Genomic DNA, 26,592 nt, shown 5'->3' with positions numbered 1-26,592 from the left:
CTGACTGCGGAGCCTGGGCGGTACCGTGCTGACACCGCTCCCCAGTAACCGCGGCTCCCGGCAAGGGGCCGGGCCAGAACACCCTGGGGCGGACCCGGACCGCAGCGCCCCCTGGCGGCGCAGGCCGGCGAGCCGCGATCGGGGGCTCGTGGCTCGGCCATTGCTGCCTGTCGCCGCTTGGAGTTGTGGCAGGCAGCACGAGTCGCGCACCACTGCACGCCGGGCCGCCTTCGAAGCCGCCTGTCAGCTCCGCAGCGCATGCGCGCCGAGCGCGTTCCTCCCGTTTCCCTGCGTGGCTGCCCCGGTGGAGCCGGGTTGGGTTTGTTGCTGCTGCTGCCGCTGCCGCCGCCGCCGCCGCCTTGTTTTGCGGGGCGAACGGGAGCTCCCGCAGGGAGCGGCTGAGGCGACGGGTGTGGGCCTTGCCCTGCCCGGGTGCCCGGACGTGTGAGGGAAGGGAGCAGGGGCGGCGGCGGCAGCGGCAGGAGCACCATGTCGGCGGCGGGCGGCGGTGCCTGCGGGCCGGGCGGCGCGGCCTGTGGCGGGGTCGCCGCTGGGTCGACTTCGGCGGCGGGTGGCGGGGTGTCCATGTTCCGCTGGCTGGAGGTGCTGGAGAAGGAGTTCGATAAGGCCTTCGTGGACGTGGACCTGCTGCTGGGTGAGATCGACCCCGACCAAGCCGACATCACCTACGAGGGGCGGCAGAAGATGACCAGCCTCAGCTCCTGCTTCGCCCAGCTCTGCCACAAGGCGCAGACCGTGTCCCAGATCAACCACAAGCTGGAGGTGAGGGGGGCTGAGAGTGCCCCAGGGCCTCTGGTATGGGGGTGGGGGCAGTGGGCCCGGTCCTGTGGAGGCGGCCTTCCTGTATTTGGGGGTGCGGGGAGCAGCAGGGGAGGCCTAACTTGGCTCAGCGTGTTGGAAGGCCCTGCGGGATTCGGGCATGGCTGTGCTGATGCTTACAGCGTGGGCATGAAGTCCTGAGTGCAAAAAAAGTTGTCTTTGTTGAAAGTAGAAGTCTTGGGCAGCAGGTGCTGCTGACTCGTCTTCTGTTTGCACTGTCACTAGTAAAGTTGGAAAACCTTTTAAAAACGAGATAAAGACATATAGAATTGTTTGGGTTGGAATGGATCTTAAAGAACTTCCATTTCCAAACCCTCTGCCATGGGCAAGTACACCTTCTGCTAGACCGGGTTGATCAAAGCCCCATCCAGCCTGGCCTTGAACACTGCCAGGAATGGGGCAGCCACAGCTTCTCTGAGCATCTGTTCAAGCATCATGAGACGTTCATAGTCTTTAAAGCTTATAGTCAGTAGTCAAAATAAGGCCATTACTCTGCTTATGAGTAAATGAACCAGAAAAATGGATTGGGGATGGACTTTGATGGGTCTTCTTGTCTCTTTGAGGTAGATCAAATAGCTCTCTGCCAAACTTAGCATCAGAAAATTAATATTGAAGGTTGCACATCCTGTGAGGAGGAAAGTAACTGTCCTTCCTGTTGGAATTGTTTTCATTCCTAGTCCAGAATTTGAGTCAGAGTGGGAAGAAAGAAGCATCAGCTGGAACTGAGCTGGCTGATGTTGCTCAGGAGGCAGAACTGTAGGTCCTGTGGCTGGTACAAGAACTGGACTGCTCTGGAAGGAGATTCTGGAGAACTTCATGGTTGTTTTGTAACTGTCCAACCTGAGTCATCTTCAGTTTAGTAGGTGATGTTTGTTGTCTTGTTCTTAACAGGTGTTGGTATAAACTGCCCTCTTGTCTTTCTGTTACAAATTAGAAGAGTGTTCAAGTGACTTTCATCATTTAGTTTTCCCCAGGTTAAACCCCTCCCAGTATATTCAGTATCTCTTGTAGGCAATGCTTGTTTGAGTTTTACTGCTTGTTCTACTAACTTTTAAATGTATGGGAGTAAGGGAAAAGATTCTGAGAAACCATGAAAATATGTGCTTTGCAAGAGCTTCGATACGCAACCACAGAATTGAGTTCTTTTAGTCCTTTGTGTTATGCTTATTATAATAAAGGAATTCAAGAGTCTTCAAACAGTAACCTGTTCTTCTGAAGGTCTGTCTTGCAGTAGGAAGTAGAGGAAATCGGTTTTGCTGTTAATCAGGTTTCTTCCTGGTATGAAGACATTGTTATGCAAAATATAGAGTTTTAACAGGGAAACAGGATATTTTAGAGTAGAACAAAGACCTCATTAAGCTAGGAGCTTTTTTCGTTGCAGTCTTTATTTCACCACAATACTTACTGCAGTGATGCTTTTGGTATTCCTTGTTTATGTTGTCATATACGTTTTAGTATTGGGTATGTATGTAGTCTATCAAGCTACACAGGATTAATTGTATAGGCATAGTAAAATAAGATTTATGAGTTTATAGTAGACAATCAGTATTTATTGCATATTACACAGGGATGGTGGGTGTTGTGTACAGACTTGTGAAACAGATGAGTTGTCATGTTATTTTAAGAGAATGAGTTGATGCTTGGTAAATATTTCTTTGAAAAGTTGTTTCAAGCTTAAATATTTTGAAAGGAAATGATAAAGCTCAGATGCTACAAGGTATTTTGGTATCTAATATAAACCATCAGGGGCACCTAAATAACTGGAGATGTGTGCCTCAATCTCAAGAAGAGCAAAGAAGCACAGTTAGTATTTGTAATAGCATAATTATTGTCTATATCTAAGTGCATGAAGTAATTGTTTGATCAAAATGATGTTGTGAATTCAGAGTGAATGCTTTACAAGTGAATAAAAAGACTTTTATGAAATATTTTTATTACTGTAGTATTATTAGGCATTATTCCTATAAAGGAGTTTTATCTTTCAAATAGACCTTTAGAAGGTTTAGCATTGTCTTGAAGGTTGTTAATTTTAGGACCTCATGATTATTAGAGCCATAAACTTGAAATGAAAACCTCCGTTTGAAATGTCAAAAGAGATTCAGCTGTTCTCTTGAGAGTGTCTTGTATTTTTATATGTGCAGGTGTCTGGCCAAACCCCTCAGTGTCCAAAATGAACGCTACAGTTACATATTTTGAAAGAAGTCACTAACATTAATAGTGGAGGTTAGGATGTGATCAGTGGGTTTACTTTTTTTTTTATAATGCAAGTTACTGTATTTCGTAACTTTTAAAATTGCAGTAGTTTCCTGATAGCTCACAACTAACTTTACAATGCTTGTACATTTTAATACAAAGCTTTCATCACATTCATAAAAGTGTCATTAATTGTAGTTCACTTGGATACAAACGTTTATTCAAGCCAGTAAGTTAAATCCATCTTTAGAAATACACTTTTATTTGGACTAAAATAATACTTCGAATGTGTCAGTGACTGTTAAAAGCTAAGATTTACTCTTGCAGCTGTATTTGCTGTTGTTTTACTGATATTATTTCGTAGAATCATAGAATGGTTGGGGTTGGAAGGGACCATCTAGTTCCCACCACTCTGCCATGGGCAGGGATACCTTCCACTAGACCAGGTTGCTCTAAGCTCTGGCCACCCTGGCCTTGAGCACCTCCAGGGGTAGGGCAGCCAGAAGGATTAATAATTAATCAAATTAATAATATAAAATGATAAATATGATTCTGTTCATGGGTTCCATTTCCTTGACGGGAATTGTCATGTGTTACTACAGACAAGAATAATGAAATGTGGTTCAGACTTTGATTTATCAACTTTGTCAGTTTAAGATGCATTTTCTGATTGTTACAATTGATTTCAGGAGGCACAGTGTAGATGGATTGGTAGATGGAAGCTCCCGCTTTAGGACTTTGGTGCAAAAAATGTTTTGGGATCATTGGTTCATACCTACTGCTAGAGAGATGAGTCTAGGTAAAATACTGTATGATGGATGTGTCTGAATAGTGAAAGAAGTATTCCAGGAAGACAGTAGTTTCCAAAGAGGGAGTTATATGTTGCCAATTCAGGGTAAGTTATTTTTAGAAGGAATGCAGATGCACAGTGGATGTATGCAGATAAATTTACTTGTGCTTTCAGGTAGTGAGAGGTTATTAACATACTACTGTGCTACTGACATTTACAGTCCTAAATTAAAGAAATAAAAGCAGGGGAGGTTTTGTTTTTGTATTTTTCCTGTCAGTCACAGTAGAACAGAGTTGAATTAAGTAGCTTACTAAAGAGGAGAGAAAGTGTTAGGTGATAGAAGCTGCTGAGATTTGCTTTAACTTCAGTATGAGCAAATGAAGAAGTGTACCTTGATGAAGAGCAGTAAGGGCCTCAGGCTCTTAGGACAAAAGGAGATGGCAGCCATTTTAAAGGAGATTTTTTGTGATAATCTGTCTCTTGGAAGGCATTGCAAATCAGCAGATGCAGGCTGGCAGTCAAGCGTGTGAAATTTCAGTAGATACTAATGGTGAGGAAATTGATAGGATTTGTTTTTCCTGTTTGACTATCACTTGAGGTGAAAAGATTACATGGTGCTGACTGTGACATTATCTAAATGTCCATTTCAGAAAATAAAAGTTCTGAATAGGGCAGTGTTGTAGAAATAAGAGAAGTAGGCCAGTGTGCCAGTGAAAACTCAGCTTGGCTTTAATGCTGGCACTTTGACTGCCAATGTGATTCTCTAATTTGAAATGAACAAGCTGGAAAGGAATGTCTGGTAGAACACACCCTGTGTCTTGGTGGTTGTGTTAAGCCAATGTACATGCTGAAGTTAAGGGAAACATTTAAGTATATGTCCGAGAAGCCTGTGTATTTTTATGTCCTTGATGAACATGAAATCACTTCTCAGGTTTAGAGGAACACATTCCTGTAAGGTGAAATCTTCTCTAAGTAACTTGTTGCTGTATTGGCTAAAGCATATGTAGAATTATGTAGGTAATCTGAAGTTCCCTATTAAACAAACAAACAAACAAACCCCCCCCCCAATCAACTGACAACCAAAACACCTGAGCGTAGGTGGCTTTATGTGCTTGGTGACTTTTCCTACAGTGTGCGAGTCTGTCCTGTGGAGCACACTGCAGAATTCTAGTCCTGCTTTGTTTAGCAGTACTCTCAGTATTTACTAAGATGTTATTATCTTAATTACACTTTTAACTCTGAATACTTTTTCTATTTTTGAATAGAAATCTGTTCATACTAGTGTTCTCTTGGAAAATCACTTGAACGAGATTTGATCCAGCTGGTTTTATACCCTAAAATGTGAGCAGTTTTCAGATATTCAGGAAGTACAGGTTTGCATAAATTTCCTAGTTGGCTTATGTACTAAATTGTCATAAGCTTGATACATGTAACTTTTCTAACAATAATTGCTCCCCCTTTTAAAAGGGGTCATTTATACTTAATTCATATTTTCCTGTATCAGAAGTTCCGGAAGTCTTTATGAGTTTAACTAGTTTAGTTTCAGTCAGCATGTAGTAAAGTATTTTCCTTTTCTGTGTCTCATTTGTTGGGAGTTGCCAAAGGACAAGTGATAGGGAATCAGTATTTTAGTTTGTATTTCTTAGTTTTATTTACTGAATTATGTTGCATAGCTACTAGGACTTTCAAAATAATGGCAGTAATAAAACTGCCAATATGACTTTTAAAAGCTTGTTTGCGTTGTCCTAATAAAGAGCTAGAAGCATGGGCAACCTGAAAAAAATTTATTTGCGAGGCAGACAGAAATTTGTCACTGGCAGCAAAGTGTACAAATTGTGGTTAAAAAAAAGAAAAAATAAATTTGTGCTTCTGTAAGTAGGTCCAAATAGAGTGATACAGTCAAATATAAAGTAAAATGGCAAGAAACAGTATGTAAAGCAAAGTGAAAATAATATGTAGCTGCATTAACAGGTATTTTAATGGCAGATTAAAAAGGCCAGTGACTGGCATGTAAATGCTGGTTGCTGTATCCATTTATGTAAATGGAAACCAAATTTTTAAGATGCTTTACATATATCATTATTACGTTATCTTTTAATTGTTGGGAGGAAAAGTATGCAAATAGTTCCATATCCAGAATGGTCTTCAGCAAAGAAGATAAAATGTATGAATGTTGTTTTGCATCCTTTTAGTTTGCTGACCAGTCTTCTGAATGTTCTGGCAAGACTAGAATGGAATCTGAGAACTGGAGCAATTAATTTGTAGGTATCTCATATACTTCATATTCTATATGGGACATTTTAAAGGTGGACTAAATTAATTTATAGTTCATTTGTGTGATCACATTCATACACTGCATTTTTACTAAGATTACCTACATAGCTACACTAGTGTAGTGTTCATTTAGGGAGTCAGTAGTCATAAATTTTGACATTCATGTTCTTATTAGCCATGTGATAAAGACAGTTTTGTTAAAGCTTTATCTAAAAACTTAAGTTACATATGTCCTTTTTGGGTCACAATAATAATGAAATAAAGGCTTTTGATTTCATTTAAGAATTTGTAACTACAGTCTTTTAAAACGATTGAAATAGGCTAGTCACTTTTGTCACTGGCAAGTGGTTATGTTGGAATTGGGGAGGGGGGGTTATCAGCAAAAACTGTGGTTCCCAAGTGTATCATTTACTCAGAAACTGTCACATTGTTTAGTTTTGTAAAGAGCACAGTGAGATCAGTAGGGCTGTAATCTATTTCATGGTTTCTCATTCAGACCAGTCCATTAAACTTAATAGGGTTGTGTGAGAAATTGCAGCAAATGCTACTAACAGGCAGGAAGAATTAAATAGTCAAGAGAAAGGGTAGAGTGTACTTGTCTTTTGGAGAGCTGTAGTCGAAGTGACAGCAGTGAGTTGCCAGAGACAATCCTTTTGTCCAGCAATTAGGGAAATACAGTACTTAAGATTTTCAACTACTTCACATCTAGATGCTGATGCCAGACTTGCGGGTCCCCATAAAAACTTAGTAGTATGTGGGCAGTGTGCTTGATAACTCATGATGGGCTTTCTTGTTGTTGAACCAACACTACTTGTGTATCTGGTGTCCATGAGTATGCTTAAGCTGCAGACTGTAGAACCTGTCAGCTGTTACATCCTGAAGAGTTGTTTTCTCCCTTGCAGTTGTGTAATGGTACGGAAATACTTAGGAATAGTGATTTCATTATTTGTGAAGTGTCATTAGGGTGTTGTTTTTTTTAACCTACTTTTGCCTTTAAGCAACACTTCTGTCTTTTCAAAAAATACCCTCACATGTAATGTTAGGTAAATGTGCTAGTGTGATATCTTGGTATCTATGTTGCTTTTTTGTGCACATATGGGGGCAGAAGCCACAGAGTAATTGCAGCATTGTACTGTCTTCTGTTGAGGTGGGCTGATGCCAACCTCATGAAGTTTAACCATGACAAGTGCAAGGTCCTACACCTGGGTTGGAGCAACCCCAGGCACAGCTACAAGCTGAGCAGAGAAGAGATTCAGAGCAGCCCTGTGGAGAAGGACTTGGGGGTGCTGGTCAATGAGAAAATGAACATGAGCTGGCAGTGTGCACTTGCAGCCCAGAAAGCAAACTGTATCCTGAGCTGCATCAAAAGGAGCGTGACCAGCAGGTCGAAGGAGGTGATCCTGCCCCTCTACTCTGCTCTTGTGAGACCTCACCTGGAGTATTGTGTGCAGTTCTGGTGTCCTCAACATAAAAAGGACATGGAAATTTTGGAACAAGTCCAGAAGAGGGCCATGATCAGGGGACTGGAGCACCTCCTGTATGAAGATAGGCTGAGAAAGTTGGGGCTGTTCAGCCTGGAGAAGAGAAGGCTGTGTGGAGACCTCATAGCAGCCTTCCAGTATCTGAAGGGGGCCTATAGGGATGCTGGGGAGGGACTCTTCATTAGGGACTGTAGTGATAGGACAAGGGGTAATGGGTTAAAACTTCAACAGGGGAAGTTTAGATTGGATAGAAGGAAGAAATTCTTTCCTGTTAGGGTGGTGAGGCACTGGAATAGGTTGCCCAGGGAGGTTGTGAATGCTCCATTCCTGGCAGTGTTCAACACCAGGTTGGACGAGGCCTTGGGTGATATGGTTTAGTATGAGGTGTCCCTGCTCATGGCAGGAGGGTTGGAACTAGATGATCGTAAGGTCCTTTCCAACCCTAACTATTCTATAATTCTATGATCCTAAATCCTTTAGCCTGCACATCAGAAGGGTAATAGTACTGACCAGGAGTGAATGTTTAAATACCTAAACGCATACGTTTGAAGTCCAGCATAAATTACAGGAGGACACAAGTGAAAACACCTTATATAATTTATTTGCCTATGAATTTTGGTTTGGTCCCATGGCAAGGTTCATAGGGGCCTCTCTTGTAGAACTAGCCATTAAAAATATATATACTGGAGGTGTTTTATTAGTAATTGGAGTCCATGGAGCTTTGAAATCTCAGTTCCTACTGATCTGTGGGGAATGATTTGTCCTAATACAGATGTCAAACACTTTCTGAAATCGCAAAAGCCTTTCAGTTCAGGCACTCCCCATTCTTTCTTGTGATCTGTGAATTTCCATGCCACAGCATCCTTTGGTTTTTCATTTCCCTATGGTTTTGGTTAGTGGCACAGTCTCTAGCTCCGAATTGCATGTGTGCTGCCTAGTCACCGGGCTGTTCACTCTTGTCTCAGTGGGTTAAACAAGCTAGCTACTGACTCTTAACTGCTTTTTGCTCTGCAAGGGCACCAATTTACTCTTTCCTCCAGCAGCTGTTTTGTGCAAAATTTGTTTGTTGTAGGAACTTTAATCATACACACCTTTACCCCTCTAATAGATCTGTTTGAATCTTGAGAATAGATTCAATTCATATCAGCAGGGAAGAAAGGTGAAATAGGAAGAAATGTAGACACAGATAAAATGATGGCAGTAGACTTCCTTGTTTAGGAAAGTAAGATAAAACTTATGAAATGTTATTAGTTTTGTCGGTTTGGGTTGTTGTTTTTGGGGGGGGGTTGTGGGTTTGTTTTTTTTTTGCTAATCTGCTTGTGTTCAATATTTCTTGAAGTCCCAGCTGCTGGCACTTAGAGATGGTGGAGAAAAACCATAATTCATTTAAAAAAGAGTTTTCAGACCTTTGTGTTCAGAAGGCTTAGTTTGAGAATGAATTAGGTGTACCCTAAAGGCCTGAAATTAAAGGAAAATGAAAAAAATCTTTAAAGAATATTTGCTACTTTAAAAGCATTTGTTGAGTGGTTAGCTTATGACTTTTAGTCACTGGAGGTTGGTAATATGATGGATATTTTTTTATGTATCTAGCTTTCCTTTGCTGAAAAATGTGTGTTATCTGATATGTCCGTTATGCTTAGTTTTATTTTGAGTAGAAATTGATATACTGAAAAGTGCATCATCACAAGCCTCAAAAGCATTCATTGCACTTTTTGATGTTGAGAGAATTCTGGTCTTCCTCTCATTTTTATTTGTTGTGGTGAATAATGCCACTGCCGTGTCCTAATATTATTCAGACCTAGATTTACAATTCAGCTTGGCTCTATTTTGACTCTTCATGTCTGACCATTGGATATGTCTTAGGTATTTTTTTAATACATCTGTTAGCTCAAATAAAATTCTTGTCCATACTGCAGGAACTATTGAAATGATAGCTCAGAAAATGAAAAAGCTTTTCCCAAAGTTGAAAACATTATCATTATTTTACCTGATGATGCAATCTCTCTGTTTGCCCCTCACCCCCCTGCATCTAGTTTCCCTTTCAGCAGTGAGAGTTAAATTGTTTCCTGTCAACATGGTACTAGTCACTGTCATCCCACGTTCTGAAGTTCTGTATGCTTCTTTTGATGCTTTAGATTTGGAGGTCACGATATTGTCATCTTCTAATGCCTCATTCAAGCACTGGTAGTTACCAGAAATGGTAACTTGTGGTTTTTAGTATGCCATGTGTCTTCCTGTTGTGGAGTTCTATACTCAAATAACTATCTTTGTATTTCTCTTTCATGTTACCTTTATTCAGCATTTGTGTATTTACATTGTGAGTTCTTCACAGCAAGGTCCACATTTCCATTCTTAACTATGTACAAATGTAGCATAGATCTTTGAGTATGGCTCTGAGATCTCATAGAAATAAGTGATTTTTGGTTAGTTATTCTAATGCTCCCTTTTCTATGAAAAATGTACAGGTGGATGAATGAATATTTTAGTTTCTGAGAATTTAGACCATTATCTGAAGAAAAAATTATATGATATCAAAAAATTGAAAGATACCTTAGTGATGATATTTGTTTTAAGGCTCCTGTTAAGACTTTAAGAACTCTATGACCATAAGTATAGCCAAGTCCAGCATTTAAGCTAATATTTCTTATGTTGCCAGCTTAAAATACATACTTAGCATAGGATCATATATAACAAACACAACTTTTTGATAACTCATCACTGCTTGAACAAGAAATAAAAACTGTTGATTTAAAATCGAAGGATGTTATGGCTGGACTATTTTGCCTGGAGATTTTTTTATTATTTTTGCAATAATATTTTTTAAAACCTCTGTCGAGTAAGTATTTGTCTGTTGCTTAATGCCATGTTTTATTTTCTTTTATATCCTATTAAAAAAAAGGAGCATTTTATACATTCTTGGGTTATTTTAATTGAAATTGGGTTTAATTTTCATAGGTGCAAGATCTCTGTGAAATACAGAATACTTGGTAAATGACAAAATATGCCCCAAAATTGAGTAAATATTTACTCAGCCTTTCAAAACTATTCTTCTGATGTTATCTCTGTGTTAGATTGCATGGAAGATAAATGTTGAGTTTTACTATTTGATTAATTTGACGAAGATCTCCAATTTACTCAAACTGTGAACTTTAAATATTTAGAGGTAGCATCATTGTAGACCAGTGGGGTGATAATCTGAAGCAGTAGCTCTTTCTGAAATATCGTGTGTTTACTGGTGCTTTGTGGAAGAAAATTAAAAGCAGACCTATGGAATTACCTTTTCTGCCCCCATCTCAAACAGATCAGATCAGTCTTAAAGGCTGGTTTGTTTTTTTTATTCAGAGCAGTGAGGAGAAAAAAGGTAAGAAACCAAGGAGTATGTCTTGTGTAGTTGTCCATGTATGGATAGTAATTGGGACAGAGAATACAAAGATATTAACAGCAATGTGTCTAATAATTATTGATGAATTGGGGAACAATAATGAATGAGGTACTTCAGAAAAATAAGTGATTCTGTCAGTAATGCTGTTCTTTTTTTCCACGGTCTTTTCCATTCTGACTCCTTTACGTAACTAAGCAGCCAGTGCTGAACTGAAGCATTTCTCAGAGCACTTCAGGAAAAGTCAGTGATTGTTGTCCATGACAGGTGGAAAAAGAAGAGTATTGAAAGAAGAGGCCTGACTTCCTTTAATACGGAAGAACCTTGCTTATTTTCTTTTTGATTTCAGTAAGCTTTGGCTTCCATTATAAGGCCCAGACCAGGTGCTTCCTATTGCCATTGGCACTGAATTCCAGTTACAGATCTTGGTTTGAGGAAAGTATCCAAGACTTCAGTGAGTCAGAGACAATGAGCATATCTCAGAAGGTGTTTACTTTACCAACACGTGTCAGAATAAAAGGAAGAAGAGCTGTGCAAATTCTGTCTCTCTCATGGCCTGTCAGCTTTTTTCATGATTAAATTGTACTTCCATGAGCCACAGTTCAGTCCTGCTCCTAAGTGTGTTGCCTGGGGCACAGACTCTCAAATGAGTTGCCTGAGAGAAACTAAAGTGTTACTTTGCAGTGTGATACTTGCTTAGGCATGGTAATTGCTAATCTGCGCAGTTGTATACTGCCCTTAATACAGAAGAGTTCCTCTTCTGGCTGCGTCAGCAAATTACTGTCAAAGGATGTTGTAAAAGTAAACATACCATCTTCTGTTCTACCTCTGCCTCTGTGAAAGTTTCTGTTCTCTGTTTGTTGTTTGGTGGCTCTTAAGCTCTCCTCACCATGAAGTTCAGTCGTCTTCTGTGGGTGGCTGTGCCTTACTTCTGCCCCCAACTGCTTCTCCACAAATCCTGGAGCAGCCTCAGTGTCATGGTTTAAGCATGTGGTTTAGTACATCACATCCCTCCTTCGACAGTCTTGTTGGAGAGTACATCCAAAAAGTTACCAATGAAAGGATTGGTACAGTTATTTGTGCAACACTGATTTATCCTTGTTTTGCTACTGCAAACTGAAACATTACAATTACATGAGTTGGCAGCATCTTTTTCTGTAGAGCCCCTGCCTCATGCAGTAAATGGTGTTCTAGCAAAGAATGGCCTTGCCAGTAGTTCTTTTTTTGTGCTATCATTTCCTCTGCTGTCTCTGCCCCCTCTCTGGGTTTTACTGAGCAGTTGCCAAAACTGAATGTAGATCTGTTGAATTTCCAGTGGTCTTCCATATGATTCCTTTATAACAAAGTGAGGGAATGTGGATAAAAGATAGTGCTAGTAAGAGTAATATAAAGGAGAATTAAGTGAGCTGGCCAAGCTGAGAGAGGCAGAACTTCTGCGTAATAATGTAAATATTTGTCAGCCTTCATAAAAGTAGTCACAAAGTTGTAGACCAGCTTGCTGCATTTGCTTTTTGCTGTGACTCTTGTATCTACATCTGTTCTAGTGGATAGATTTATGATTTTTCATAACATGTAAACAGATTACTTTCATGATGTGATCTCATACCATTTCTCATTTTGCTCTCTTTATTAAAACAGCTGGATGTTAATTTAGATCTTAAGTCATACACATTGTTGCTTGGAGTTTTTTGTTATGAGTTTGACAGTCTCTTTGTGATCCCTTTGAAGCATCATTCATGTCACAAACTGGTAGCAGTCATTCTTGCTGCGTTGCAATTTGCACAGGGAAATAATGTTGGTTTGTTGTTGTTGGTTTTTTGTTTGTTTGTTTGTTTTTCCATACCAGAACTCTGTTCTGTTACCTATTTGCTGTTCTCTACTAGGTGAGGCTGGACAATATTAAACTGATATATCTGTTCTGCCACTTCCTGCTTCTTCTCATGTTTTGAAATAGAATCGATGAGTGGGGGGGGGGGGGTGTATAGAAAAAAGGATAAAAGTTGTTATGTTAGTTGTTAGTGCCTATCTGAAAGGAGGAAGGCATTAGTGGTCTTTTTTTAAAGTAGTATTTTCATGATACTTTATATACTAACAACAAATGGTAATAAAGTAGGAGCAATATTGTTACACGTTACGTGGAATTGTGACTGGGTCAAATGGTGCCTTCATTTTAACGTCTTAGTTATCTCTTCTCAACTACTACCATCACCTGTTATATTTGTGATGTTTTCTTTCACTCGTTTAGTTCAGGCATGGCTCTGCTTTTGTTTGAAGGTATGTAATCCATAGCAGAGAGACTTTAACAGTAGCTGGTCATTGGCAAGAGAAGTGTGTTTTGGTAAGTAAGCAATTTCTCTAAATTTGTATCATCTTACTATAGAAGGCAATTTCTGCTTCAGAGTTCTGCAAGGGTTTACAAATTCTTAGTTTTCTGTCATTCTGGCAGATGGAATGGGGCTGCATGCATTTCCACCTTCCTCAATGAAAAGGAAATGCTAACCTTATCTATTGAGGCTCTGTTTGAATGGACAGGGAGAGGTGATTCTGCTCTTCTGGGGAATCCAGTTTAAAATCAACAGAACTCATGGGCAGGGCATCTCTCATCCTCCCGTCCTGGAGATGTGGGGCAAGGGGGCATGGCTAGGGGGCAGGAAGGGAGATCATTCTTCTCGTAGAGCAAGCTGGAGATTGGCTTGACCCGTCTCATCAAATTGCGCTCTAATGTAGGTGCTCTGAATCACTTCTGGAAGAGCCTACTTATGCCAGAATTATTCTGGAAGCTTAAGGAGGCTGTCCATCTAAATTATGTACCTAAAGTTAGACCCAGTAAGTACTCCCCTCTCACAGTCAAATCCTGCCTGCCTTTTTCTGTTTTTTTTTTTTTTTTCTTCACCTTAAACCAGTGCAGACTTAAAAGCCATGATTTACGTAGTTGAACGGGGTGGTTGTTGACCTGTAACTTAATATTCACTGTGAATCTGAACATCAGTATAATGTTGTTAAAATATCTGTAGTACTCTGCTTGCTTTCATATGAGAGGAATTTTTTTTAAGAATTAGAGGCTTTTCCGTGTTGCTCTTTAGTTCCAAATTTTTGGAAGCAATAACATACTCTGGGAATTTACCAGAACATTTCCTGAGGTAACCTTCTGTGGATTTGGTAAATAGTAGACTAAAGCTTATATAAATATAGTTTTATCTTATAAAATGCTGTTAGACCTTCAGGATAACAAGTAATTTGATAAACATATTAGCACTTGGTCTTTTATTCCAGATATAAACACTACATGTAAACTGTATTTAAAATGTTTTAAAACCATTTTATTAAGAGTCGTTAACCATTTTTGTTTTTCTGCATATGCATTTTAGAGGTGTGTTAATTCATGGCTTCTCATTTGCCACCTCATTTACTATTTCAGTTAAGCCACTGATAACAGACCAGTTGTAAATTGGGTTACTTTCATCATTTTTTTAATAAGGTTTAATAATTTTAAAATTCTAAATTGTGTTTACATTGCTATGATTGTAAATCCTATGTAGGTTTAATAACATTGCCGTCTTTGGGGGTGGATGGACATCAGCATCACATGCCGTTGTCTGTGTGAGGAAAAACTTGGCTCTTGTTACATTTGCACTGTGGTTGTTTGGTGCTGGGTCTGTTGATGAATGAATTTTGTGGCAGTTGGGGAGAAAAGTCTGCAAGTGATTCAGTGCTTAAATTGGGCTGCAGAGAAACTTGTGATGGCATGTACTGTTTGTATTGCACCATATAGGGCACGTATGTACGCAAATGATTTATCTATGTATTTAGAGTTTTGATGACCCCATTTAATTATTGCTCTAATTCTTGTGATGGATTATGTCTTCACAGGCACAGTTAGTTGATCTGAAGTCTGAACTGACAGAAACACAGGCAGAGAAAGCAGTATTGGAAAAGGAAGTGCATGATCAGCTTTTGCAACTCCATGCTGTTCAACTTCAGCTGCACGCCAAAACTGGTCAGAATGTTGATTCTGGGGCTATTAAGGCAAAACTGGTGAGTATGGTGGCTTGAATGGAGGATTATATTATACTTTTCCCTCTCCTGGCTGAAATCCTTCCTTGGAAGGTGCAAATAAGCAGGTTACAAATCTTCGCATTAAAAGTGTTAGAAAGTTACCTTTTTTGGGTTTATGTAACATTTATGGCTGGTTGTTAGCAATCATTAAAAATAACATAAACAACAGCAAAATAATGAATAAGAATTTAAGAAGCTGTTTTTGCAAAATCTTACTTTCTAGTGGCTTCTTTAGAAGAAAGTATTTTAGTGGTTTATAAAGCTTTTCTGGAGGCAGAAATTGCAAAAGATAATAACTTCCATTGTACAAATACAACCAAATACTCACATATCTCAAAAACCCTGAAGTGAGGTAAGCTTGTTGTTTTTCTTGCAGTTAGACTCTTGATAATAGTAAGAATGGGATTGTTTTGCCATACAGAGAGAGGGTAGATGGCATCACAGTCCTCTCTGTTGTCGTTCTTTCTCTTTGAGAATGCTGCAGATGCATCTACGGTGCTTTCCATTGCTACATGCAGCACCGTGATAAAAGAACTCAATAAACCAATTTTGTAAAGTATGGTTTTTAGAAACTTAAACTTCCACAAAGCCCACTAAAAGTTAAAAATAATTATTCTGTGCAGTTAGCTGTCATGACTGATAACCAGAGTGTAGTCTGCCTCATTACTATCCATAGCACAGATTCAACCTCTAATACTACTAAGATTTTATAAATTAGAGAAGTAAAGTAATGTGTAAATTGTGTTTTCTAACTGTTGGCATAAAGCAAAGTCTAGTTCTCTGGCTGTTTTTAGGATTGCTTCACAGGTTATTTGCAAATGTCTAGTCCCTACATATGTGGAATGTTAATCTCCTCTGCTATTTCGTGTTGTTGATGAATGTATAATAAAACACAGTGATAGACTATAAGGCTTAAAGGCTGTCTAGGCTACTCACTGAATAACAGGAGTAACCCAAATTCTTCCTGTTTCAAATCCAAGAGCTATGTTCCTCAGTGTACATAGTTGCTTATTCAGTATAAAAGTAACATTTTCTGCACATAATTTATTCTCTATTGAATTATACTTTAAGCATGATGAAGTTTCTTTAGGGCTGTTAATTTTTATGGCTCTGTAAATAACCTTTAGTTAAAGGTCACCAATATTTTCGAAGTTTTAGGCTGCAGGTTTATAAGTAGCAAGCTTTTTAAGCTGACGCATCCCTGTGAGTGTTTTTGGTCCCTAAATTTTGTTAGTGAGGCTTAATTTATAAATGACAGAGTATTACTCTTAACCTTTTTGCTTCTCTTTGCCTTGTTATAAACTATTTCTAAAGGTACGTTACATCTCCATGCTATTGCCAGCAGTCCTTTTCCCACAGGTGACTATAAACACATTGTACTTTTTAAAAATTTTCTGTGTTGCAGTTGAATTTTATTGACAGCCTAGAATGATACTCTCTCCTTTATTCCATTTAATTCCTTCTTTTTTATAAACATCAGGACTAATCTTTTGAATTTGCTTCACTTTGCATTCAGGGATTTCATGGGTTTAGTGGAGAAAAGCTCAGGTTTAAATTGTTTTAGATACAGAAAACTATAAAGGTCTGGAAAGCTTGGTCAAGCAAAATTGAGGCTGCTTAAATGACAATAAAATGGGAAGTTTGAGGTTTAGGTAAATAAAAACTGTCATGCTGACCTTCTGGAAGTCAGAAAGCCTCTGAGGGCAAATAAGAACTATGTCAACAGAATGTGCAATGGGGAAATGAAGTTCTGTACTAGTTAACTTCTTGCTTTCTTCGTTAAAGACAACCACTCTTCTTGTGTATGGTGGCTCCCAGCATACATGTGTACTCTACAAACTGTAAAATGTGCCTAGTGGTGAACAAAGACACATTTAAATGTTTTGAATTGTTAAGCAATTGATAACATATAGTTGAGGCCAAATCCCCTTTTAGGAGTGTTGAGTCCAATCACAGTGATTCTTTCGTTGTTACAGTATGAAGTTGCATAGTTGAAACTTTTTCTTGAGTTTGGTAGATTATAAGTCTCTGTTGCTACTTCTTTCTGTCCTTTATGTTCCTTTTGTAACATGTATTTTGTTATCCTTTCTAAATGGGAAAAGTCAATTATCTGTATAACAGATGTTATATTAAAGAATGTATTTTCTATGATCCTGTCAAAACTGCTTTCATGAATTTTGCATTAACTTGCTATTCTTTATAAAGCTTCTTGGTATTTTAGGAGAAAGTGTTGTTTTCGCTACTACAATAAAGTTTAAAATATTTATTAAGATTTTTAGTAACTTTAACTGCAAAATACCAAAATTCTGCTAAGTACAATTATAACAATGTGCTTGTTCTTTATGGCTTCTAATAAAATAAAAAGTCTGCAGGTAAATTTCTTTTGGAGAAAGTAACTTACGTTTAATTTGCTTGAAGTTCCTATTGCCTGTTTCTCTAATTATGGAACTGTTTTCTTCTGTCTTAAGTCTGTCCTTTCTGTGGATGAAATAGTAAGTATTCTAATTGCCCTTTTTTTGTGTGTGTGTTTTAAGCAGTCCTTTTGTGCAGCAACTTTATATATATATATGTTGGCCTAGAAACTTGCAAAGCAGATTCGACTTGTTCCCTCTTCCTGTGAGTTGGCAAGATGCCATGTAATGATTTTTCTTTGCATTTTTAGGTTTTCTTTTCTGGTTTTGGTGCCCTCTTTCCTAAGTCTGTATGTGTTATTTATTATTGTAACAGCTAATTTGGGGTGATATCTGCAACTTGTCATTCTGAAAGACTGTTCTGGCACTGTCTCAAAAATGTTAAGGTGTTATACAATTTCTAAAGCATAAGCACTGTACACATTTATCAATGTAGCATGGAGTATTGTGTTTGTTGTACTTAAAAAAACTTCCTGTCAGCCTTTCCTTGTTTTCCCTTTTCTCATTCTTCTAACGGGCATGATTAAAATGATTTACTGGCTTGTGTAATAGCCCAAAGCATATAAACACAGTAATATATAGATAAGAAGAAAAAGTGAAGTAATGTTAACTTTTATCTTTCAGTCTTTCATAGCAATAGACGTAGAGCTTTTTCAAACAGCTTTTCCATTTTTATTACATTATATACCTCATTATCATCAGTCAGTATTTGCTCATTGAAAAGCCATGGGACAGCTGGTAGCTGTAAGCTTTGATCTTCAACACTGCAGTTGCAGTTTTGGTTTAGTGGTTGGGGGTTGTTGTTTTGTGGGATTTTTTTTTAATATTACTAATGGAAAATATATTTCTATTTTGCAGAACCTATGCAATTCTATGAACACTAGAAAGTATAAAACTGTTCTGTAGCTTCCTCAAGTTTTTAAACATTTTTGAGACTTTTGACACATCTCATGATCATTGTTCAAGACAAGTTCTTTCAGTACATCTTCAGAGATTCTGTATAGCAGACCTCTTGATTTTTTTAATCCATGTGGTGATCAGTTGGAGGCAGGCTAGAGAAGAATGGCTTCTGGGTGTAATTTTCCACCTCGATTGCAGAACAACAGTCAGTAATTGAGAAAATAGGAAGAAAACAATTATATGGTGTTATGTTGTTCCTCATATTTTAGGTACAACATTTAAGATACATAACTAAAAATGAATCTTCTTAGAAATGTAACATTTGACTTTTGGTTTAAATATAATTTAAATTACAAACCAAATTCTGAGAAAATCGGTGGGAAATTTCAGCTTGCTTAAAGTGTGCTTTTAGTGGTGGGATTTTATAAAGTTGGATTTTTGGAGGTTTTACGTGGTTTGGTTTTTGTTTATTTTCAAACAGTAATTTTGCACTGATTTTTCATTTAATTATGTTTGTTAGGATGGGAATCTCCATGTGTAGAATCTCTGGCTTTCTTTTTGTGGTATTCAGACTAATTTGGAAATGTCCCTGGCTGGGCACATCTTGGGTTTTTTGCATGGAAATAATTGTAAGTTTAAAGACACATGGACTTAACAGAACATTTCCTTCATGTTGTAGTAAAATCTTATTAAAATAGTTAAATTTAGTGGGTTTGTAGTTACATTTTAATGGTAAAAATAATTTATTTTTTTTTTTATGAATCTGCCATTTAAACACAGGAGAAAGTAAGGATGATGTTCAGGCTACTTAAATTTTGTCACCTTTCTGTGACAGGGGGAAACATTGTTGCTCATTTTCATCCATGGACCTTGAACGTTTTGTGCTAAGGAGCTGTAGCTGGATAGAAATCATGCCAGGAGCATAAAGTTAAATGCAGACCACTAGCTGCAGTGCCAGAGTTGTTGCTTGCATTTCTTTTCCTGCATGCATGTCTTGAATGGAGGAGAATGTGTGTTCAGAAACAGTGAGTGTTCTTTCATTAGCTTTAATGAAAGCTTTTTGACATGTTTTTTCTTTTGCCTTTTTTTTTTTCCTTTCTTTTTTTTTTTGGTAAAGGAGAGAGAGCTTGAAGCCAACAAGAAAGAAAAAGTAAAAGAAGCTCAGCTAGAAGCTGAGGTGAAGTTGCTGAGGAAGGAAAATGAAGCACTTCGTAGACACATAGCTGTGCTTCAGGCTGAGGTTTATGGAGCAAGATTGGCAGCCAAGTATTTAGATAAGGAACTAGCTGGAAGGTATGTGAAGTCAATCCATGTCCCTTAGCATGAGATTTTTCTTGTTGTTTTCTTCCGTTGCATTCCCAAAGGCATTTCCAGTGTTAAGACCACGTAGGAAAAGACGTTTGCAGTTAACTGAACAAGCTCTTGCACTTACGCTAGTTGCTGCGTGACTGTGTGCTCTAGCCAGATGAAGTGTATGAGTTGTACAATGCATTGCTTTTTCAGTTGTAATACAGCTTGTTGTTTTACTCTGCTTTTCATTATGAAGGGTCCAGCAGATTCAGTTACTGGGCCGAGATATGAAAGGACCTGCTCATGACAAGCTCTGGAATCAGCTTGAAGCAGAAATACACCTTCACCGGCACAAAACTGTTATTAGAGCTTGTAGAGGTCGGAATGATCTAAAACGACCAATGCAGGCACCACCAGGACATGTAAGTTGAAATGATAAGCCATTCCTTTGTAATTTCCAGCATCTGTGGAAAATGAACGAGAGTTATTTTTTAATTTTTGTGATTATTCTTACTTCAATATTATGTTCTTTCAAATTTCACTTCTGAATATACGGTTCTTTTGTATGCTGAAGGATACAAAAAGTATGGTGATCACATGCTAAATAACATGTCACCATAAGTGACCACGAGAGATGATACAATTTTTTTGACTTACCTAGGAACACTCAGTCCTTTTGAAAACTGAGCCTCTGCTATGTGTGTGTTTAAATGTGGATTTAACAGCATAATTTTGTTACCTCAGTTTCAAAATGTGGAGCTAACTTGTTTACAAAAACTAAAAATAACAGCAACTTTAGGATTAGATTGAACTGAAATTAATTTTTAAAAATGTCTTTACAGGCCATATAAATGACATTCTGTAAAAGAACTGATTTTTCTTTCTTCCCCCTCCAAAAGTTACTTTATAAATAAAACCTTTAAAAGGCATTTCATTGTGGGTAGCTTTGCTAGAACTTGCCCAGTTAATCACCCCAGTGTTCAGTTCATAAAACCAGAAATTTTCAGAGAAGTGCTTTACTTTGAGCTATTGTAAATACTTTAGTCAGATGCATCTCACTGCTTATGTTGTTGATTGCATATAAAATATTGGTGGACAAACGCGTATGGGTGATTTGAAGGGTACGCATAATGGTGTAGTAGCTTAACAAAATGAATACCTTAATTTATTTAGTCTCTTTGTTTTGAGTTGAATGGGTCTGTATGGTTCATAATAATAAAAATAAACTTGAACAAGCAACCTCTTCTTTGGGACTGTCTTACATCATCTTCTATAATTTGGTTAGTTTTAAATGCCAGTTTAGATAACAAGTTTTCAGCAGTGATCAGCATTCTTTCATGTAGTCCCTTTATACTTTTAATATATGGCTGATTTCTTTCTTTTTAAGTTAAGTTCTGTGTTGTGCATCACTCAGCACTGAAATAGTTGAAATAATTTTTCTCATCAGGAGTGCATAGTGAGGCATCTTTTCTGATTTCATATCCTGTTTGCAAAGGGGGACTATAAATTTGTCCTGCCTGAAACTAGTCTAAAACTCTGTTGTGGGTACACTGTCTGTATATAATTTAAGAAATAAAAATGCAGAAATGAACTTTTGGTTCACATGTTTGTATTTCTGCTATGCTTATTTTTTATTGAACTAGGATCCTGATGCCTTAAAGAAGAGTCAAGGTGTTGGTCCAATCAGAAAAGTTTTGCTAGTTAAAGAAGACCATGAAGGACTAGGAATTTCTATCACAGTAAATACTTGCATTTATTTTCTGTGACACATAAGAAGCAATTTAAAATTTATTTGCACTGCTGTAACATACTGGATCAGTTAATGTATTGTTAGAATGTATGAAAAAGAGCATATGCAAATCCATAGCTATGGTCATAGGACTTGCAGACTCATTTTGATAGATCAGGAAATAGGTAACTGCTATTTTATGTAAAACCTAAGATTTCAACTCATGTTTAGGATGTAGACACTTCAGCAAATTAGCCAGTGGTGAATTTCAGGTGTGGTAAGTCAGTAGAAGAACAGAAACAATCTGAGAATTAAATTCCAAATTTTGAAAATTCTATTATGCTGTTATTCTAAATATGAATATTGTTTCTTGCAAGTAAATATGGTTCCTGATATACTTTTAAAATGAGGTTTTGATGTTGTCTCATCAGCTTGTATGTGACTTGATACATTTATTAATTTTTTCAATTGTCTCCTTTGACTCTGAATTTGAAATTTGTCCATTCTTTTTGGGGGGGAAAGAATTCAGGGAAGCGTTCTCTTTCTCTGTATGCTTTCTCATTTTCTATAATAAAAGTTGAAATAAGCACTTTAAGAGCAACTACCAGAATGATGATTTTATGCTAATGGATATCTCAGTTAATTAAAATATACTTTTTTGTTTTTTCCCAATAGGGTGGCAAGGAGCATGGTGTTCCAATACTGATCTCTGAAATCCATCCTGGACAACCTGCTGATCGATGTGGAGGGCTGCATGTTGGTGATGCTATTCTGGCAGTAAATGGAGTTAATCTAAGAGATGCCAAACATAAAGAAGCTGTAACTATTCTTTCCCAACAGGTCAGTTGAGACCTGTTATCCATAGACACATTTAGGTGCTTCCTGTGTTCTATTGAATTATTTCGAGCTTTAATGCTTTCTGATAAGCACAGTGTGATGCTAAGCTGCAGTAATTCCTGAAGCTGCATCGCCTAATACTTAACCCTCTTATGTCTTGCAATTTAAGGAGAAAAGTGCTGGGTCAGTACTGGTCCGGTTAAACGGATGTACTGGCTAATGATTCTTCAGTAAGGTGATGGAAATCATCTTGTTACATTGCCCCACAGAAATAATTAGTGGTAAACTTTTTATTCTTTTATGACTAGATAGCTCCAGCTAAACCTCATATACTTTGTAGTCTAGAATCTTCTTCCTGCCTTCCTTCCCATTTTCAGACAGTTAACAGGTGCCAGACAGTTAGTTATCAGAAAACTTTTATTCGTTAGAAGTCACTGTTTGTAATGTATTGGCACATAACTGGGAAATTCAGGTAACTTTGGTAAATCTTAGCTATGGAGCTGTTCTTTAGTCAGTAAAAACTTAATTCAGATACATATCCAGAATATTCAACACAACTGTAAATATCTTTACAACAGTGAAATTTATTTGTTTAGTAACCTAGCTCATCTCAGTAATGCTATTATATAGCTGTGAAGTAGTAAGTAAATCTGTAACTTTTGTCTTATTTTAGAGAGGTGAGATTGAATTTGAAGTAGTGTATGTTGCTCCAGAAGTTGATTCAGATGATGAAAATGTAGAATATGAAGATGAGAGTGGACACCGTTATCGTTTGTATCTTGATGAATTAGAAGAAGGTGCACATTCAAGTTCTAATAGGAAAGATGCAAATGTGGATGTCAAACCCTCACAAGGTAAACATTCTAAAATCTGTTACATGCAGTTTAATTCTGAAGTGTCAATATTTATTGTAAAATTAATCTACTGTTAATTCAGTTAACCTACTCATAGGGTGTCAGCTCTTTTAGATGATTCCTCATTTATTGGCCTGGTTTACTTAGACATAACTAACTTAACTGAATTGATTTGTGTGGATTTTTTTCTTGATCAGCTTTTCCCAAAGGTTGCAATTCAGATCTGTTCTTACCTTTTCCTGACTCTTGGCTAGGAATAGTCAATTCCCTGACGCTTTCTGCTGTTTCTTCAAATGCATGTTTTAGATCAGAGAAGTATGAAACAGTTCCTGTTTTCCTGTCATACTATGTTCTGCTAAAAACCTATTAGTTCTTATGTGGTCATTTCATTAGTTTTTAGTGGTCATTTTCACTTTCTAGTTTCTGTGCTCACTGATATGTCACTCACAAGATTGCTTCTCTTCCTTAAATAAAACTTCTTTTAAATTGCAGTGTTTGATAAGAAGCCAAGTATTGATGGACATGAAAATGGAGACCTGAGGAATTCAGTTGAAGCTCCATTAGAAGACACTGCACCCAAGTTGCCCTGTTCTGCTGAGTCTTTATCCTAAAAACAAACAGACAAAAAAAAACAACTGGACAGATCCTGTCTTCGGGAACAATTGATAATCAGTATTGACTGCTCCAAGATGCTTATACTAGTGTAGGTTGTAAAAGGATGATTAAATGTCAAAAGGAACTGTATTACTGTTGCCTGGAAAAAAGGCGGTTACCTCAGGGCTTCATTGTGAGCAATTCTAAATGTGGAAAACTGTCTTTTGCGTGACACACAGTAGTTATCTAACACATGGCATGTGAAATGAATTTTCTTTTAATAATAAGCACCAAAGCATGGGATTTCTAAAAAGGGTAACTTGAATACGTTCAACTTTTGATCTCACTGATGTCCCCAGGGAAGCAGAATATGATGTGGACAGCTTCGTTTTGACCCTTTCATCCTTTAAAGGGACAGGTGATGTTTAGTTTGGTGTGAAACAAGCTTTAACTCTAGAAGGACGGAGGAGGGGGAAGTGTACCATTGCGTCTATGAATACTGTACTTAGGATTTTTGAACTGTAACTTTTAAAAGTAAGGTTTTTTTTAATTTCTCAGAACAGTAAAAACCAGAGCTTTTACTTGAGCAAAGACCATCAAAACCCAAATGGGACAGTGGAATACTTGCTAATCGTCATCCTTCAGCCCATGATCATTTTATATGTGAGATTTTTGGCATTGTTGTTTTAATGAATTCACTGCCAATTGTTCCATTTGAAACATGCTCTGGAAGTATTTAAAGAGGGTATTGTGGGATTTTAAAAGCAAAATTAGTTTTGAAATGCTCACAATTATGTGGGCCCTTTTGGTATTTTTTCTTTTCCCCGAGCATCATCAATTTAGCATTCATTAGTATACCATAGTATGGTTACTGCTAATGCAGAGTGGTTTGAGTTGGTCATCATTAGCCTGACCTTATGAAATGCTGAGTGCTTTTGATGGGTACTGAACATACTTATTTCACATTAAAATAATCTTTAAAGAACTGAAAGTTGAGTACACAGTACTTCACAGGAGGTGCTCAGAATCTGTCGGTGTCTGGCCCTATCTGTGTTATGTTACAGCAGTCATATTAACCTATAATTGTCTTACTGTTGAAACAAAGCGTTACTTCTTTTGTAAGAGCAGTGTATCTTAAAATAGCTTTTAATTGGTGTACATCTAAAGGCCCTCAGCGTGGCTGCAAATGGGAATGTTGAGGATGGTTTTCTTGGCCAGTTTCACATACTCCATTTGTAGATCTTTTGGGAAAGTACAGCACTCTCCATGTGCAAGCTCTACATTGTAATCACATTTATTATTTCAGCATGCAATGCCAGCTTTCCTGTTCACTGCTCTGCAGGCTGTTGAACTGTAATGTGAAAAGATTTTGTACATTGAGAGAGGAACTAATGTGAAAAGACATCTTTGTAAGTGTTACTGTGTAGGATGTACATACATAAGAAAAAACCTCAGAGGCCTTTAGAGTAACATCAACTAATCTTATGTTCTAAGTTGTGATGTAGAACACGGTTACTTGTCTCTCCTAGGAGCACTATATATATGTTTATAGAAAAAGCTGAAAAAATGTATATACTTTATTCAAAGATTTTGCTATTTATAAATCCCTTAACTTGGCTATTTACATGATCATTTTGTGTGTGTGTGTCTGCGTGTGTGTGCGTGCATGAGTTCCACTTACTCAGTGGAATAACATTATTTGGTTCACTTTTTATAATAGTCTATGTCATACAGCATACTGTTGGAGGTTTTTAAAATAGTCAAAGCTGTACAGTTTTCACCAAACAGAAACTAGTATTTAAAAATAAAACTGTGTGAAGAAGAAACAAGTCCTCAGGCATGTTTCTTTTTCTGAAGCTTCAGAAACTTGAGGACACGTTGCTGTGTGTTAGCAGTTGAATCTACTGCCATAGCTCTGCATCCAGGTTTGTGTTTTTCCCACAGCTGTTCAAGCAGAATTCACTCTGAAACTGTCTGTGGCCTGGAACACCCAATGTCCTCTCTGTCAGAAAGGATTGTTCAAAGCTGAGTAGTCTTGTCTTTGAAAATCACTGCTGTATGAAATCTTCCTGCAGTTGTAAGGAATGAGTCTGTCCAATTAGTCTGGCTCTAAATTTGCCTGTACAGTTTCCCTTTATTTGAGGGAAAGGTGAAATTTTAAATTTATTTGTTCTTCCTTTTGTCTTTGGCACAACTTATTTTCAACTTAATACTCTTGATCAGTTTTAGGCTGAAATGGGAGAGTGTTTCTACAGTTGTTTTCCTAACATTCCTCGTCCACCAGTTTCTCATCATGCTGTGCTCTTTTCTTCATCTTATGAAAGTTGCTGGACCCTTTATCTGCTCTTATCCTGCCTATGTTTAACCTTTATATCAGATCAACAGAAGGAACAGTTGCTGAAGAGAATGACTAGGAATAGATTAATCAGGTAGCAGTAAATTATCACCAGATCTCCTTCCTTGCAGTTTTTGTAATCTTTGTTTAGAAAGCCCTTAATGGAAGGATTTTGCTCAGACACTACAGTCTCTCCTACTAGCTGATTTAACATGCTGGTTTGTTGTAGACATACTGAGATACTTAGAGATTAATATTTAAACTGAAAAAAAAGTCTTGCAAACTGGAATTTCCAGATTCAATAGGCAAATTAGTATTTTCCCCTTAGCCAGTAACTGGGAGACCCAGTCCTGCTGATTCCCAGGGGTTGAATGGAGTTGGAAAAATTTCTGAGGAAAGTCAATACTCAGACTTCATTTTTATTTTTTAAAGTGTAAAACGGTTTACTTGTGTGTGTATATATACTTTTTTTTTTTTAAATAATGTTCTGAAGAGAATTTTGCAGGGTGTTTTTTTTTTTTAGTAGATAATTTCTTGACTATTATAAAAATCTTCAGTGAGACAGTTGTATTTTAAGCTAAAGGTGGACAGTGTTGGCATCTAGGACCAATGTTAATTAAAAGCATGTA

At 37.7% G+C, this 26,592-nt stretch overlaps 1 protein-coding gene across 1 annotated transcript; it reads left to right on the top strand.

Annotated features, from left to right (window-relative positions):
• Window positions 1–441: 441 nt before the first annotated feature.
• Window positions 442–24,816, top strand: GOPC (golgi associated PDZ and coiled-coil motif containing). Its single transcript, XM_061366192.1, has 8 exons — window positions 442–783; window positions 14,828–14,992; window positions 19,442–19,617; window positions 19,871–20,036; window positions 21,258–21,353; window positions 22,019–22,183; window positions 22,854–23,034; window positions 23,527–24,816. The coding sequence occupies exons 1-8, from the start codon at window positions 490–492 to the stop codon at window positions 23,643–23,645; spliced, it is 1,362 nt and encodes a 453-aa protein (XP_061222176.1). The 5' UTR covers window positions 442–489; the 3' UTR covers window positions 23,646–24,816.
• The last annotated feature ends 1,776 nt before the right edge of the window (window positions 24,817–26,592 follow it).

The sequence above is a fragment of the Neopsephotus bourkii genome, unplaced genomic scaffold (genome assembly GCF_033783945.1).
Source record: "Neopsephotus bourkii isolate Nb327-2 ecotype Australia unplaced genomic scaffold, CSIRO-AGI_Nbou_v1 NB_1314, whole genome shotgun sequence".
NCBI classification, from domain to species: domain Eukaryota; kingdom Metazoa; phylum Chordata; class Aves; order Psittaciformes; family Psittacidae; genus Neopsephotus; species Neopsephotus bourkii.
This window is presented reverse-complemented; position numbering and strand designations above follow the sequence as displayed.

Coding starts and splice junctions, on each gene's coding strand:
- GOPC (XM_061366192.1), top strand. CDS start 490: ATGTCGGCGGCGGGCGGCGGTGCCTGCGGGCCGGGCGGCGCGGCCTGT. Junction 14,993..19,441: donor GGGCTATTAAGGCAAAACTG/GTGAGTATGGTG, acceptor TTTTTGGTAAAG/GAGAGAGAGCTTGAAGCCAA. Junction 21,354..22,018: donor GACTAGGAATTTCTATCACA/GTAAATACTTGC, acceptor TTTTCCCAATAG/GGTGGCAAGGAGCATGGTGT.